Source organism: Papilio polytes, unplaced genomic scaffold (genome assembly GCF_000836215.1).
Source record: "Papilio polytes unplaced genomic scaffold, Ppol_1.0 DF820956.1, whole genome shotgun sequence".
Classification (NCBI taxonomy): Eukaryota; Metazoa; Arthropoda; class Insecta; order Lepidoptera; family Papilionidae; genus Papilio; species Papilio polytes.
The window spans coordinates 303,546-320,075 of NW_013528248.1; the positions used below are offsets into that span (position 1 = coordinate 303,546).

At 33.2% G+C, this 16,530-nt stretch overlaps 1 protein-coding gene across 1 annotated transcript in view; it reads left to right on the forward strand.

Annotated features, from left to right (window-relative positions):
* The window catches only part of LOC106110001, a 43,779-nt gene extending 28,792 nt beyond the window's left edge, over positions 1-14,987 (forward strand). Inside the window, exons 2-8 of the mRNA XM_013291674.1 lie at positions 7,061-7,153; positions 8,392-8,591; positions 10,103-10,204; positions 10,798-10,906; positions 12,551-12,662; positions 13,037-13,215; positions 14,873-14,987. Coding sequence (XP_013147128.1) covers positions 7,081-7,153; positions 8,392-8,591; positions 10,103-10,204; positions 10,798-10,906; positions 12,551-12,662; positions 13,037-13,215; positions 14,873-14,979 — 882 coding nt within the window. The 5' untranslated portion in view covers positions 7,061-7,080 and the 3' untranslated portion in view covers positions 14,980-14,987. The remainder of the gene's footprint in view (positions 1-7,060; positions 7,154-8,391; positions 8,592-10,102; positions 10,205-10,797; positions 10,907-12,550; positions 12,663-13,036; positions 13,216-14,872) is intronic.
* The last annotated feature ends 1,543 nt before the right edge of the window (positions 14,988-16,530 follow it).

Here is a 16,530-nt window from a genome sequence, read left to right on the forward strand (position 1 = left end):
AGTCGATTTCATACGCCACATGGCGGTAATCTCTTGAGCCAAATCCAAATATTTTAATAGTTTTTATTAGTATTAATATTAGTATTATTAGTATTATTACAAGGACTAAGACTAGGTTTAGTAGGATTAGTAAGATGGAAATTTTGGTATGGATGTTTGTTAGAGCTCGTAGTCTAGACTGCTGAACGGATCTCGATGAAATTTGGTATAGATGCAGAGGATAGTTTGGAAGAATACAAAGGCTACTAACTTTTGTTTTTTTAATTCCACTCGGATGGAGTCCCAGGCGAAAGCTAGTATTTTTATTACAACTGATAATTATTTTGGTAAGGATAAAGGATAAATTCTATACTCTATGATAGGCTAGAGTCTTCCAAAATGCTACATTTCAAATTTAAAATGTTATTAACTGTATTTATTTAAACCTAATTACTGGATATATTTTATTAAAATTAGTAAGGAGGACTCCTCAAGTTAGCTTTCAATTTCCACTTTCTTTATGAAAAGCTTCTTTTAATTCTTCAAACAAAAATCTTTTATCATCTTTAAGGATATTTTCATAAACTGCAAAAAGTATACTCAGTACTTATTCTCTACAAGAGAAAGAGATTAAAAAAAACGTTCATTGCGCTTTTAAAGTAACAATTCGCAATTGTAAAGACTGGATGCTTCTGTGTGCGAGATCTCTGATCTGTCTGTAATTTTCTATGTTACCGCAACCCCCTTCCGTTACCCAATCCCCTTCCGACATTAACTACTGATGACAATAGCCAGAATTCACATTTGGAATTGTTTTGTAATTCGTCAGACATTTTATAGCGCGATTCAAAACGTTTTCAGTGCCATCTAGTGTCATTAATGAAACTATAAACATAAAAATTGCTCAAACAATATTAGAAACAAAACTGTATTAAGATTGATTTAAAATGTGTTTTTTAAATTCATATTGTATGTGAATGATTCAGAAAATAGCGTAGTAAATATCAAATTGAACGACATTAAGCAAACAGGCTTTCCGGATTCGATAAACAATATTTATTCCTTTCGTACGAAGCAGTAAGGGAACTGTTATAAGAATTTAGTGTGGCGTCGCAGTCACATTGGAGTAAATTGAATTTCACACAAATAGAATAACGTACCAGTCGTTGACGAAAATGTACTGCCTTGGCTTTTAAAACTAACGTCTCTATTTTCTTTTACACTTTCGTAGGCTTTGATTTATCAATAAATAGTATCTTCTACCTTCCCTTTATGTATGGTTAGCGCAATTTGCAATTCTTTATTCGATTAGGTTTTACTTTGGTCTAACAATTAATTCGCATTATTTTCTTGTTTATATGCCCATCATCTCTCCGCATAATATGTCCTACGTTACGCTCGCTCCTCAATATCTCGTGACCGCATGTTGGCAAATGTTTGACGAGTTATTAATTAATTTTAGCTTCTGCTGCTGCTATTTCATGAACATTTTTACACAATTATACAGCATCCACAGTTGCTGTTTCTAGACAATAGGAGATTAAATTCTAATATTATAAATGCGAGAGTTTAGATGGATGGATGTTTGTTACAGTTTGTCTTTTGTTTGGCATAGAAGTAGAGGATAGTCTGGAAGCACACGTAGGCTACTCAGTACTGTTTTTTTTAAATCTACGAGGACGCAGTCGCGTGCAAAAGCTAGTTTCTACTCGTAATATTATAAACGTGAAAGTTCAGATGGATTGATATTTGTTAGAGTTTGAAGTCTAAACTGCTTGATCTCAATAAAATTTGGCATAGATATAGAGGATAGTCTGGAACACATAGACTACTTACTTTTGTTTTTATTCGCAGGCCATAGTTAAAGTAGGAAAAAAAGTAAATAAAACTATCAAAGTTATCTTTCAATTTGCTGTTCAAATAGAATTTATTGTTATCAGTAAAATAAATATTCGTATTGATGTATGTTGATGTACGACGTACGAAGCATGAAACGACCAATTACTATGATGAGAATCCATATTGTTTTTCCTTTCGAGTTCACACATAAATGTAAGAAGCAATCTACTTAATTGTTTCTCGGAAAAGCGAAATTGTAAGAGCAAGTCGAAACGCGAACGCCCCCGCTTCACGCATCAATACATGCAATTACAAGACTTTCTTTACATTGACAATTCAGTAAACAACGTTCTTTAGACTTTAGTCTTATCCTGAAATATTGCGTTTCAACGGATCAAAGAGCTTAATAATACCCGCTTATTCATACAAAGTGTAATTTTGTACCTTGAAAATAATTTTAGTCATTTTCCAATTCTACTTTTGGAATATTAATGAAACATGTTGAGAGGAAGATTTCTTTTTGATCCTTCTGTATTTTTGACGATCAAATTTGACTCAACATAAGAAATAAAGCAAAGCTTCTTTATGTAGAGCTCTTTAGATCCAAACCGAGGATAATCAGAAATATAAGAAAGATCCTAAGTATATTAAGGCTTTTATTAACAATTAACTTTATAAATCCAGTTACCTCCTAGTTAATCCAATCAATTTAATTTCTATAAAAGGATAGATGATACTAAAAAGATGCTGTTCTATTAGTACCAACTTTTTTTACTCTTTAACTGTCTTTGGCTTGTATCAGATATTTATTTTGGCTGAGATAAACAAAATCATAATAAAGCTGAAAACATCAGAACAGTAAATGGGGCGGACGCTCCACTTTTATATTTTTATTTAGTAGTCAGACGTCATCGCGCCATACATGTTAGTCACGATATTACGAGACAAGAACTCATAAAACTTTACTGCCTTGTATGAAGGCCTTCGAATAATGCATTCACTCTAGATTAATTTGACTCAAAGATAATACAACCATTTAATTTTCAATACGGATAATTGTAGACTTGTCATCAGCAATATTCCAACCAATTATGATCTTGGAATGAGACTTCGAATTTATTTCACGCTTCATCACTTCTACGGCTGATAGAAATGTATGGAAGAGCAGCACATACTGTGCCGACCCTTTGTAGAGACAATGTCAAATTGATGATGATGAACACTTCTAAAATTTTTGTTACCAATATTCTTGGGTACCGAAGATTTGTAACACTAGATGACTAAATGAATATTATGATTTGAGAATGTAGATAGGACATATTGTGATAGGTCTTGGTAGTTATGAATTTTCTTCTTAAATTGCCATCTTCTTTCGGAGTTCGGCGATCATTAGGGCAACTTACATTCTTGACACCGCGACTCTAAAATTGAACTGGTACTTCCAAACCACTGGCGTACATTTTTGAGTTGTGTTGTGATGAATGGATGATGATGACATGATTTAAACGAGATCACCGACATGATAAACCGATTTAAAAAACGAAAATCTTTTGCGATCTCAATAACAACAAAAGAATGACTGCAGTTTAATAAAGTGTTAAACATCTAATTAGATAGAGACATTAAACTAAATTAAAACGTTAACACCATGAGTTCAACAGTCGAGGCGCGTCAAGTGTAACGAGGTCAAACGTAATATGATGGTATTCCCAAATTAAAGCCAGAATAATAACCCTATAAACGTGCTAACGGGTAATATCAAGAACGTTATGATCCGTGGCGGCGTATTAAATCGTGTGTAATGCAGCGTCGCAATGAGCTGTGTGCAGTATTCAATTTGCATCACAATCCACTTCGTTTTGCATTCTGTACTCTTATGCAAATTACTTTGTTCTGTTTTTTATGCTTACGACTGAGAGTTGTAAGCCTCTCTGTCTCCCTAGTTAGTGCCTCCTTTGGTTATGAGTGCTGCTATCCTAGTTAATCTTCTAGTTGTTTATGCTCGCGACTTTATCTGACCTACTCTCTCTTCCCCCTTTGTATCCATAGTGTTCTACTTCTCTTACTCTCTTCCACTTCTCTTTTTACTGGACTTCTTCGTTCGAGATACTATTTATGCTTATATTCAACTTTGTTTTCTAAATTATTGTTTTTATTTATTCATTCAATTTTTCTGATAGGTTTTTTAAAGTAATAGATTTAACAAGTAAACTTTAAAACAATTTATTCTATGGCTACTGTATATACCGTAACAGCTTATAGAGGTAAACCACAATGCAGTTTATTTGTGCACATACACAAGACGTACGATGCAACGTACACGTACACAAATTATGAACTAACACGAAACAATATAAACAATGTAAACAAAATGGCGGGCGAGAGGGTAAACGAGCGAGGTGTCAGCACAGTGTAGCAGCGCGAGGCGACTGTTTTGCCGGCCGGCGCGGCGCGGTGCATGATTTGCGGTTTGCACGTTGTGCGTACGCGCCGCGGGCGGCGCTCTGCAGCGCGTTGAAATTATGTATATAAATGTGGAGTGTGCGTGTTTGTTTGTACGTGTTATAATAATATTTTATTTTGTATATGAATATATGTGGTGTGTTTTGCGTGTGTAATGTTGTGAATGTGTATGAGTGAATGTTATATAATAAATAAATAAATGTAGTGTAATATATTAATGGATAGATAATTAAATAGATAGATAAGTACACTACAAGCTTGTAAGGTTTAACATCGATTTAAGAGGAGCAAGGATTGATAAAACAGTAAAAAATTTATCGACCATTAAATTTATATCGCCTCTCGATCGGATCGGAGTGGAATGTTAGCAGCTATTTTATTAATTCTTAAGTAAATTGTTAGATCGCGAAATAGATATGCGCAAAGTTTTCTGTTTGAAAACCATTCTGGTAATGAATCCATATTTTATGACTACTTAAAATATTGGCTATCGATTTTTTTAATGGCCGTTTAAAACGACTGATATTGTCAATAATATTGATACTTGAAACGCCAATAGTCTGTTAAAGGTTATTTTTGACTATAGGTCGTGAGTTCAAACCGTCGTTCGACTATTCTCGTAAATATTCTAGCACAAGCTTAGATATTGCTGAAATGGCACTCTTATAAATGACTCATGAATGAATTTGAAGAAAACTTTTTTTTTATTATAACAGTGAAATTACAAAAATGAAATAAACGGAGTAAAAAATAAATTTGGAACGGGCAGAGTAACAATATCTTTAAAAATTTGGACAAAAACGGACAAGACTGAGTAGGATTCTAACTTTTTCTGCACGAGCCTACTCAAATGGGGTGTTCAGTGTTGTCATAGAAATTCAATGTCGTCATCTTGCATCCGGTGTTGCCATCTCGAGGTGTTGTCACCAGTACAATAAGTGTTAGTTTATTATAAAAATGCTTCTAATATTAAGGACCATTGTTTTTATAATAAATCAAGAACATTGTTTAATCAAACATTGTAAAATAAATACAAGAGCAGAAAATAAATTTTTCCAAACAGAATGCTTAAATACACAATAGACTAGAGATTTAATGGATATTTTGAAAGAAGGAAAAAGGAATTTTAACACAAAATAACATAGACATTTGAAGAGGATAATTTTTAAAATGTTTTTTTGTTAATAAAAAAAGTTCTTTTAAGTGATAGGGATCAAACAATAAAATATCGGGGCGCAATAATTGCTGAAACGTTCCTTTATGTTCTTTTCCCTTTTGAGATCAAATTCTGAATTGACAATCATTTACGTAGCCTTTAGCGTCGCTTTTAAAATAAATTAAGCGAAACTCAATAGCCGTTGTTATAAATTTTACTCAATTGGGAGAGAGATGTTTTTGGAAACGATTCCGATGTTAAGAATCGTTTTAATTTACAATAAATAAAACACAATATATTGGAAGAAGTAAATTGTATTAGAGATACAAATATTTAGTCTCCTTTTAATTCCTGTGAGTCATATGAAAGTGTGCAGACTACTCTTATTTTAATTGTGCAACTAAACGGTTGAACTGGCTTTGAAACAATTGACAATCGCACAACAATTGTGCGGTACTTTAGTTAGAGGTGTGCGACCTAATGATTAAAGAACGTAAATCTGATCTCATGGATGAGGGTTTGAATTTCTGCATTCAACTATGTGATCCATGTCCATACATGGATTGAATTGAAAAATTGAAAATTGAATGCGGAAATTTACATGGTAAGGTTACTTACATGGTAAGGTTCATGAAATGACATAGACTCTGTACAAGAATACATCCGCCGCCGTTTTGTAGAAGTATAATTGTATTTATGAAAAAACAAATAATACATTAAAAAAAAGGAACTCACTTTTGTTATAAGGATTAGGCAACAAAAAAAAGATAAACAAACTGTGCAAAAAAGAGTACGGACCAAGAGTCTGTAGAAGTAAAGATAAAAAAAAAAGACAAAAAAAGGTACATAAAATGTTCTATCTCTCTCGTTCTCTAATAGAAAATAGAGATCAGAATACTTTTTGTATAGCTCTTACTAAAAGTATAGTATATTTTTATAAAGACAAATTTCGTCTTATACTTCAGTAATTAATTGACTCAAAAAATATGTAACAAGTCAAAAATTAAAATTTCCATTTTGTGTAAATAAATTCTTTATATTCTCCAGTCTTCATTGAACTGGATAAATTAAATAACATACAAGAATTTCAAATATCAACCATTACTGTAATTGGAAATATTTGTCGAGTAAGAGAAAAGTTTACTTTTCCTAACTAATTGTTTGGTCAACGTTTTCGCAAAGTAAAATAGTTATTGCTTATTTATTTTAAAACGAAAACACTTGTATCGTGATTCGTTTATTTTCTAAAATACAGTTAAATTACAATTAATAAAACTTACGTCACTTTCATCGTCCGCCCGCGGTCTCTTATTTGCCCATGCGTTTATCTGTGCTACACGAGGGGTCGCGGGCGTCGAATAATAATCGATTTATTAATCGACTAGTGTACTCGCTACAAGTCTTCCGTTGTCATTTTGCTAGCGGTTTAACATTTTTAAGTACTGCGTTTAAGCAATAAAATAGAATAAATCCTTTATAACGATATCAGTACCAAATATCTGTCTTTAAATCGGCTTAAATGTAAATTTATTTATTGAAAAGGAGATTACTTGCACGAGATTTTTCAATCACGAGTTAAGGGCATCAGTTCTATCGCGATGAATAACGATGTGACATTTGCAGGGTCGTAACCGACGCCAGCGATGTCACTGGAAGGTCAGCGATGTGTCTGCGTCGTCGTTCTCCTCATACACACGGTCACTGGAGCTGGCGAGGGTAAGTACATAACTTTATCCACAGATATAGGCGAATTTACATCACTCATGGTGGTAACTAAACAGACTGTGAACATCCTCATTAGATATTGAAATAGGTCATCAGAAAAGACTGCTCAGCTTATGAAAGCACCGATAGCAACTGCTACCAGTCTAAAAGAAATGGCAGGGAAGACAACTCTGGATACTGGAAGTCTACTCTAAAATTCGTTCTCATTTACATGATTTCATTATCATTAAATAACTCAGTTGACCTTGATATTAAAAGACCATTCAATATTATCTTGTATGTACCATTATCATGAGTTTCCAATAATTATTCCAAAATTGTAATATTGCCTTTATAATTTTGTTACAAACAAACTTACGCTACTAAAGTTTCCGATATTTATTTCAAAAAGCAATTTCACAGTTACATCCTAAACGTGAAACAACTGTACAAAGAAATTCTTCCGTAAACTGCACAAAAGTATTGATAAAAAAAGTCAAAAACAATTTTCATTTCAATACTTACTCGTACATATCTCGATTAAAACAGAAAGATAACAATCAAACTAGAACTTCGCGAACAAAGTAAATAGTCATTTTTCTAGAAATAACATGATGGCGAGGGAAAAATAACAGACGGTAATCAGGTCAACCAAGTTCCCTGATCAGAAACAATGCTTATACAAGCGAACAATGTCTTTGCAACGCGACAAGCTAGGAAATAACAATAAATATAAAAATAATAAACATTGTTTGCACTAACTAGATGGTTGTTCCAATGTTACACTAGCAAAGCATTCTTCTTTATTTCCCCTTATAAATATTGGCAATTATTTGAAACAATACTTTTAGTTTTAAATTTTCATTCACAACTTTGACTTTTGTTTTGTGAACAATTATTGAAATACACAAAACAAAGAGGTATATCGATTCAAATTTTCATTGAGCTTTTATATTGATGGTAAAAGAAATAATTGTAATAAAGCAAAAGACAAAATCAGAAGTAGAATTTTTTGGAAAAAATAATTTAAACACTAGAAGAAGTCTTCGACTGACATTGTCAGTCATACATTGACTATATCTGGTCTTCTGTTGTTAAGCTTCTAATGTTGAAACAAACCATAATAAAACATTGATCATGATTTTGGATAGTTGTTTTTCAAAAGAAGCACATATCGACCATACCACTACTTAAAATCACCAACTTAACTAGTTTAAAAGAAAACGTTTCATAAATTACTTCATTCACAGGACCATCATCTCCAGTGCCTGAAGTATCAACCATTAAAGTAGAACAGAATGAACTGACAGTTACATTTCCGCCATTAGATGAGTTCTATGGTAACACACCAGAGAAGCATTTTGGCACTGAAAATAATACGTTAGTGACGTCACAGACTGGATCCACTGCTCTCCTGCCTTGCGTTATCAGGAATATTGGAGATGGTATAGTAAGTATCGCAATGGTAAATATTCAAGCAACAATAGGGGCAATAGCCTAACAGTAAAGGGTACTAGTTTCTGATCCAGGTCCAGGCATCGAACCCATTCGACTAGTGTAAACCATTCCTAGGACTAGCCTAGTTGCAATAGAACACATAATTGTAAATTCACTCAAAGTTAATATTTGAAAGGAAAAAAAAACAAGAAATCGTACTTTTATTTAATTTTAATTTCTCATCTAATTCCCCAGTTCACACGAACACTTGACAATTCTCCCAGATTTAGTTAATCAAAATATTTAATGAAAACATCAAATTTATGCAAAAGTATTCAAATATCTGAGCAAAACTTTGTGTATGCAATATTTTTTTCTTATAAACGATATTCCCTAAAAAATCGTCGATGCGTGATATTGGACCGTATAGTTACACCATCTGCACATCAACTGAGGCGTATTCTTTTCCCTAACATACGACCAAGTGGATAATACGATACTGCAAAATCTAATTTTCCAGACAAAAAATCTCAATAAAACTATGAAGAGTAGTTATAATATTGCATGGGTGTAATATCAGAACATTGTCGTTTTTTACTTAAGGAAGTATATTCGTTCTTGATGGATCAATTTCCAGTTCTCTTGTTCCATCCCCTTACCTCGTCATCTTTATCTGTTGCATTAATGATGTTATTGGTCTTCCCCTATTTTTATTCCCGTCTATTCTTCTATAATAGTCGTCTGGTGCCTCAAAATCTTTCCTCTCGTATTCAGCAGAACATCAGATCCAAATTTAAAATTACTGTAATAAAATTCCCTAAATCTGATATTAAAACCAATTTATTTATATCACGTTGATTAAGCAAACAGTTTGTACCACATAAAAAGAATGAATTCCACCCCAATTCATTGTAGTGTTGTATTTGGGTCGCTATCGATTCTAATTATTCAGACCAAATGTTGACCCAACACTTCTGTACTATAATATAATAAAGCAATTTAGCAACCAATTTAGCACTACTTGAGTTAAACTTCTATTGAACTGACGGAAGCTGAAAAGCTTACTTCTATAAAATCTAAATATTAAAAATAATATCAAATACGTATTAAAGAAGCAAGCAAAACCTTCAATTTAAACAGATATATTCGTTTTATTTCCTAAATTTTACGAATACAAACTTCCAGTGTTCACAAGATTTCAAACTCAGATTTTAAAATCGCAAACAAAACGTTAAATATTTTTAACTAGCTTTCGCCTGCGATTTCGTCCGCGTGGAATTAAAAAACAAAAACAAAATTAAGTAGCCTGTGTGTTCTTCCAGACTATCCTCTAGATCTGTACCAAATTTAATCGAAATCCCTTAAACCGTTAAGGCTACAAACTCTAACAAACATCCAACTAATCATCTAAACTTTCGCATTTATAATATTAGTATGATTGATTTCTTTGCAACGTATTAGCAGCTTGTTTCCCATTCTTCTAATAAATAAATGATTAGATTGAAAGAAGTTTTATATGAATAGGTATCCTGGATAAGAAGAAAGGATTATCATCTGCTAACAGTTGGCTTGACCACGTATAGCTCAGATCAGAGATTCCAAGCTATACATTTGCAGCATTCAGAGGTAAGTAACCAATGTTATTCTGACAGCAAAAGATAACAAGGAAAGTAATCTTACTTATTTCATGCATAAGAGTATATCATAACTTAGTTAACGCTTTGTTAGAAGTTCAAATCTATACTAATATAATAAAACATAAACACACTTTACTTAGTTACGTAGAATGTCAGCAATCGCAGTATATTTTTGAATAATTGTTTTTTCAATAAAAAGCCCTACATCTATAACACGCTTTAGGCTATATTTTTCCACGGTACTAAACCTAGGGAGTAAACAATTTTGAAAAAAAAACCTCATGCAGGAAAGGGACAAACACTACAAGCGGAAAGTAAGCAAGGTTGCCATGGTAACGGCAATCGTTATCCAATATCAAAAGCCTTTGTTGTCACTAGTGTATTTAAATTTTGATATTACGAATAGCAATTAAAAATTTCACAATAAAATAAAGTTTTTATAATTCCATGCAGATGAACCCGTACGGGAACAGCTCGTAGATTATAAAGTATTGTTTAAAAACGCATACGTATTCAACATTTAAAAGCTGACTTATTAAGTCTCATATGAAACCGTGTACTAACAAGCTTTTTTCACACCAGGATTGGACACTAAAGGTGAAGTTCGTGCAGAAACGTGACGCAGGAATCTATGAGTGCCAAGTGTCATCACATCCACCGACCAGCATCTTTCTACGGCTCGATGTCGTTGGTAAAGAAATAAAATCGATCTATATTACAATTCTAAAACAATATACTGATAGTTCAACTTACTAGGGTGCGAAGTCATGAAGGTGCGATTTAGAAGGAAGGTAGACGTAAAATGGGAATAAGATTTGTTATAACACAAATACTGCCATTGCGGCAAATTTCATTACTACCTGAAGCTGTTATTTGTCCGACAGATGCCATCATTAAGGGCCTGTCTCCAAATTATAAATTGTCTGATAACCATCCAACGTGTGATGGAAATATCGCTTTTTGTTACCTTATCTGACAGTGACGTAATTTTGAAGCTATCTGAGCCTCTCAGCCAGTGGTGGGGCAGGCCCTAAGTGCCAAACAACTTTTAAGGCGTTTTGGTAATTCATTAACACAAGGATTACATTCACATGTATATCCAGAATTCCTTGATCTCTTAACATTTCCAATTCAAATATACAATATTCAGAATATATTCCAACAACCTTTTAGCCAGAATACTAAAAACGGTTCCCACTCTGGAAAGCCTTATCGCGCGGGAAAGATAAGCTAAAGCGAAACTCGATGTCTGAAATCGAACCATTTGTAAAATATTTTAGAGTAAAATTCTCAGTTCGAATAACATTCAATTTATATCTATATTTTACTAGACGCAGTTACTGTACACAAATATTTTATGAATTGAACTTAAAAAAAATAATTTAGCAACTGATAATGTTATTGTTGTGACGGTTATTTTTTTTTATATTATAAGGTGGCAAACTAGCAAGCGGCCACCCGAATACCAAAATGGCGAAGCGACCGCTGCCCATAGACATCCGCAATTACAGATGCGTTGCCTACCCTTATCCGACGGAAGAGGAGACACACACAAAAAGGATATTTCCCCTTCCTATGCATCTCCTCCACTGTCAAATTCACTTCCCCTTACCATCCTCTCCTTATGAGAACAGGGTGGTAAGGAGTAAGGGGCTTATGGCCGGTTTCCCATATATAATAACCATTCGTTAGTGTTTTTGATTCAAAAATTTATTAAATTGATGAAATTCATTTCCGAGCTACTTAAATTGAATTTTACTCCGTTGAAACATAACTAAAGCTAATAACATTCAATATAATAAGTGGCAACTTCAGAAACCCAGTATAAATCAGCCACCAAGTAACGAAATATAAGAAAACATCAAACGTATTTTGTCTTCATTTACAAACAGGATAAACAAAAACCCCAGTTGCCTTCTAACTTATCACAAGAAAGTGGAGTTTATGAGAAAAAATATTATTCCTTATAAACATCTGTTACCCGGGTAATACATCAACGTTGCGCATTCACCGCTTTCATTTGACGGCCTAAGGACGCCTGTACACAGGGTCGCTTTGTAATACTTCGCTATAGTTCAGATCAACGCTACAGTGTAGAACCAAGGCTACGGTTACTGCTACGAGAACTGCTACGATTTAGTCTACACATGGTTAATTGGTTGGTTGGTTCTACGATCAATCAAAGTGGAGAATTTGATGAAGTTCTTCGGAAATACGTGCATAGATAGAAGGGTAACCTAAAAGTGATGTCGTGAAAAAAACAACCATTTGAATCGCAATTTTGACGTTTGTCGCATTTTCCGTCTACGATCGGCCTAAAATAAATTTTTCGCAGAGGCTCGCGCCCAAATATCCGGCCCAACGGAAAAATACCTCAAGCCGGGATCCACTCTACGATTGCAATGTTCCGTCGTACAGACTACGGAAGCGCCCGCTTTTGTATTTTGGTAAGTTAAATTCATTTTTCAAACTCTATTTTGTCGTTTCATATTCTTCTTTTCTGCATTTATTCTTCTCTCGAAGTATCTGATTTTTGTATTTGTTGATAACAGCACGTAAATTGAAACGTTGAACGTTTTCTGTCTTTATCACTTTGACAGTATTCGTACAAAAACTGTTAACGTGAAATTAAAAAAAAAAAAGATATTACGAATTATGGTCCCGAATCGGCGTACTTGCACATGTCGCGACCTTATGACTGAATAGATGTAAAAGTAAACATTTTATCTGAGACCATCCTAAGTTCTTTGTTTAACACCCACGAAAGATTAAAAATGTACATCATATTTTTTTCCATCTCTATTTTAATCATGTGTATCAGGTATCACAACAGTAGAATGATCAATTACGACTTGGAGCGTGGAATCAATGTCACCACGGACCCAGTGCAGCGTCTTTCCGATCTCCTTATCCCGGCCGCGAGTGTCTCCCATGCAGGCAACTACACCTGTGTGCCCAACAACGCTGTACCCGCTAGTATTTACGTCCATATTTTTAATGGTAAGTTATTTTGTATAGTTCAATTGCAAAATAGGTGATACAAAACTATTGCATAGGTAACTTCACCTATTTGATTGACTATAAACCTACAACATGAATGAACTGAGCATTGACTTTTATGTCTGAACTCACCTATACCGTGACTCATTTCACCTTCAACATAAAGGATTTAATTTACACCTTTCACCTTTCCTATTGAATGTTTAGTTTTAATAAATGTGTATTGATCTCATTTTTTGCATTGTTGACGTTACTAAACCTTTTTGTATGAAACTTTTCTGTTTTTTTTTTTTTTTTTAATTATATGGATGTTGAAGAATAGTTCTTTAAGTATGCTAAACTTATTTAGACATTAATAGATCTAGATTCTAAACAGATAGTGTTTGAGATCCCCATTCACGTCCGAGCCTTAAAACTTAATGTCGAAATTGGTCTCGCCTTGGAGCGTATTTTTTTTCCTCCAGACTCTCGGCGACACGATCCACTTTTCCTGATGAAACTGTCAAAACGTGCGGCAGGGCGAATTGCGAGCATTTTCATATTTATGAGATCCCAATAGCCGGTGGATTTTTCGCCCTCGCTTAGACGAAAATGAAATCAGTCTGATGAAATAAAACTGTTTCTTCTATTAATACAATATTATCACTTACGAAAATGTTTAATATAAATTGGTATAATGTCATTCAAGATTTCACCACATGATTACTTTGACTACATACACATTACTTTGATTGCTTGACTTGACTCCCTACATGATTACCCTAAAATATCCCATATATTGTAGGTTAAATTCTACATACATCAGTTTGTTCACCAGATAGATCTGTCATTCATCATTGCTATATCGTAAAACAGCAGAAAATCAGCGCAGGAAATGCTTATACCTGCATACGCTGAGCTGGCTACCTTTTGCCACGATTGTGTTTTCTTTAGAATAAGACCTTTTATGTAATTTCTTTTTTGTGGTAATAAATACATATTCATTCATTCAAAACTTGTTAGAGATAACTCTCTAATAATTTTTGTAAGGGACCGTCCGCGTGGGATTAAAAAAACAACCTATGTTTTCCAGACTTTGCTCTACATCTGCGCCAAATTTCATCAATATCCAGCCGTAGGGAATAAACTTTTACAAACATCCATCCATCCTAACTTTCGTATTTATAATTACGAGTGTTCACGATGATTTGGCGCGTCTGGATTACCAGTACGCTTCTGTTACACGTGCCATTTCAATCTGTAATATTAACTAAGCGCCAATAGCCTAATGGTTTGGGGTAAGGACTACTGATCTTGAGGTCGAAGGTTCGAATCCCGCCATTCCATTATTGTGAACCATAACCAAGAACAAGATTTATCATACTTACCTGGGTAGGTTAAAGGAAATATTAGTAAACTAGCTTTCGCCCGCGACTCCATCCACGTGGAATAAAAAAAAACAAAAGTGATTAGCGTATGTGGTCTGCCACACTATCCTCCACATCTGTACCAAATTTCATCGAAATCCGTTCAGCCGTATAGGCTACAAACTCTAACAGACATCCATCCATCTAAACTTTCGCATTTATAATATTAGTATGATTAACAATGAACAAAAATCTACTAATAAAACAAACTCTATGAAGTTGATTTACCAAACCATATTCTTTGTTCGCAGGTGAGAATCCAGCGGCGATGCAATCCTCTTCACCTTGTCCTATGAAGCGTTGCTATATTCACGTTGTATTATCCACAATTATGACGTCACACTTCATTATCCGGTGACAAACATACTAAACGATCGATATGTACTCAATAGTATAGCTTTATGTATGAGGTAAGTTTGAATAACAAGACAAACGCTGGATTTATCCATACTATTATTATAATTAGGAAAGATTCGTATTTTTCATGGATTTAATTCATTTTAAACTAAAAATTCCTACACCATTAAAAAGATAATTTGTGTGCGTGTAACATTTTTTTGATTGTTTTTATTTTACGCGGACGAAGTCGCAAGAAACGCCTAGTCTTGAACATTTATTTCACATGAAAATCAGCATTTTTAATACTAGCAGTATCGAAAGCTATGTTCGTAGTAAACACAGTTTTGTAACTTTTAGGCCTATTATATTTAACGAGCTATAGCTAGCGACTTCGTCCACGTGAGAAAAATATATAGCCTATGTTACTCAGCGATAACATAGCTTTCTAATGGTGAACGAATTTTTGAAATCGGCCCAGTAGTTTTTGAGTTATTTCTGTATATACGAAACTACAAATATTTCCTCTTTATATCAGTATAGATTTTATTAGTGTTTATTTCAAACTTCATTGAAATTTACCTCATATTAAGATTTTTTTTAAAAACTTAGTGTCACTATTGTATCTAAAAATAAATGTAAATGTATAGAAAATAAAATATAAGAATTACAATGTAAAAATATTGGATTATTATGTGTATGAGATAGATAAATACAATAACCGTAGCTAATTTTCACTGAACAAGAACCAATCTATTACACGCAATATTTGCTCAAATCATACAAAAAAATATACGAATAATTGAAAATCAAATAAAACACGCAAAAACAAAAGAACAACAAAATAAACGACGTTATTATTCTGAGAATTCATATCCATTCAACGTTATCTAGGTCAATACCAAGAGGGTCTATCACGAATAATTCCGTGACAGTTGCGATGCATTCGTAATATCGATAAAAATCTTATGGGAATTGTTGAACGTTTTCGTAACGCTAACGTTTCTCACGAATATTAGTGATGATGCCTTTGATTTTTATACTTTGTACGTTTTTTTACTGTTCGATTATTTTAAAAATCACATAGACAGTGTAGACAAAAACATGTATTTCCATACTTGAGTATTTGCAAATACAAATGTTTTGTAAACTTTCTAGAATATTCAAGATATTATAGATCTACGAGTATGTTACCTTCATCAACCATAATAATATTTGAGACATAAATTCAAATGAAACTTTCGAGATTTTTAAAATGGACACATGCAAGAGCTTATAAGGAATGCAAAATGTTTACCATTTGTAAAAGGTTTTTGTTTATTCATAAAAATTTAACTTGTATAAAAACAATATTACGCATATAATATTTTAAAATGAATATTCGTATCAGCTATGTTTATATGTAAATATAGTCTTAATATTTGTGATATAAATAATTTAATAAAATTGTTATTAATTGTAAATATTTCGAATTAAGACAATCATTATTATTATAAATAACTGTTCATTTTTATTGTCATTTTATTTAATATCCTTTAACCTTCTTATTAAAACTATAATAATTAACTAGCTT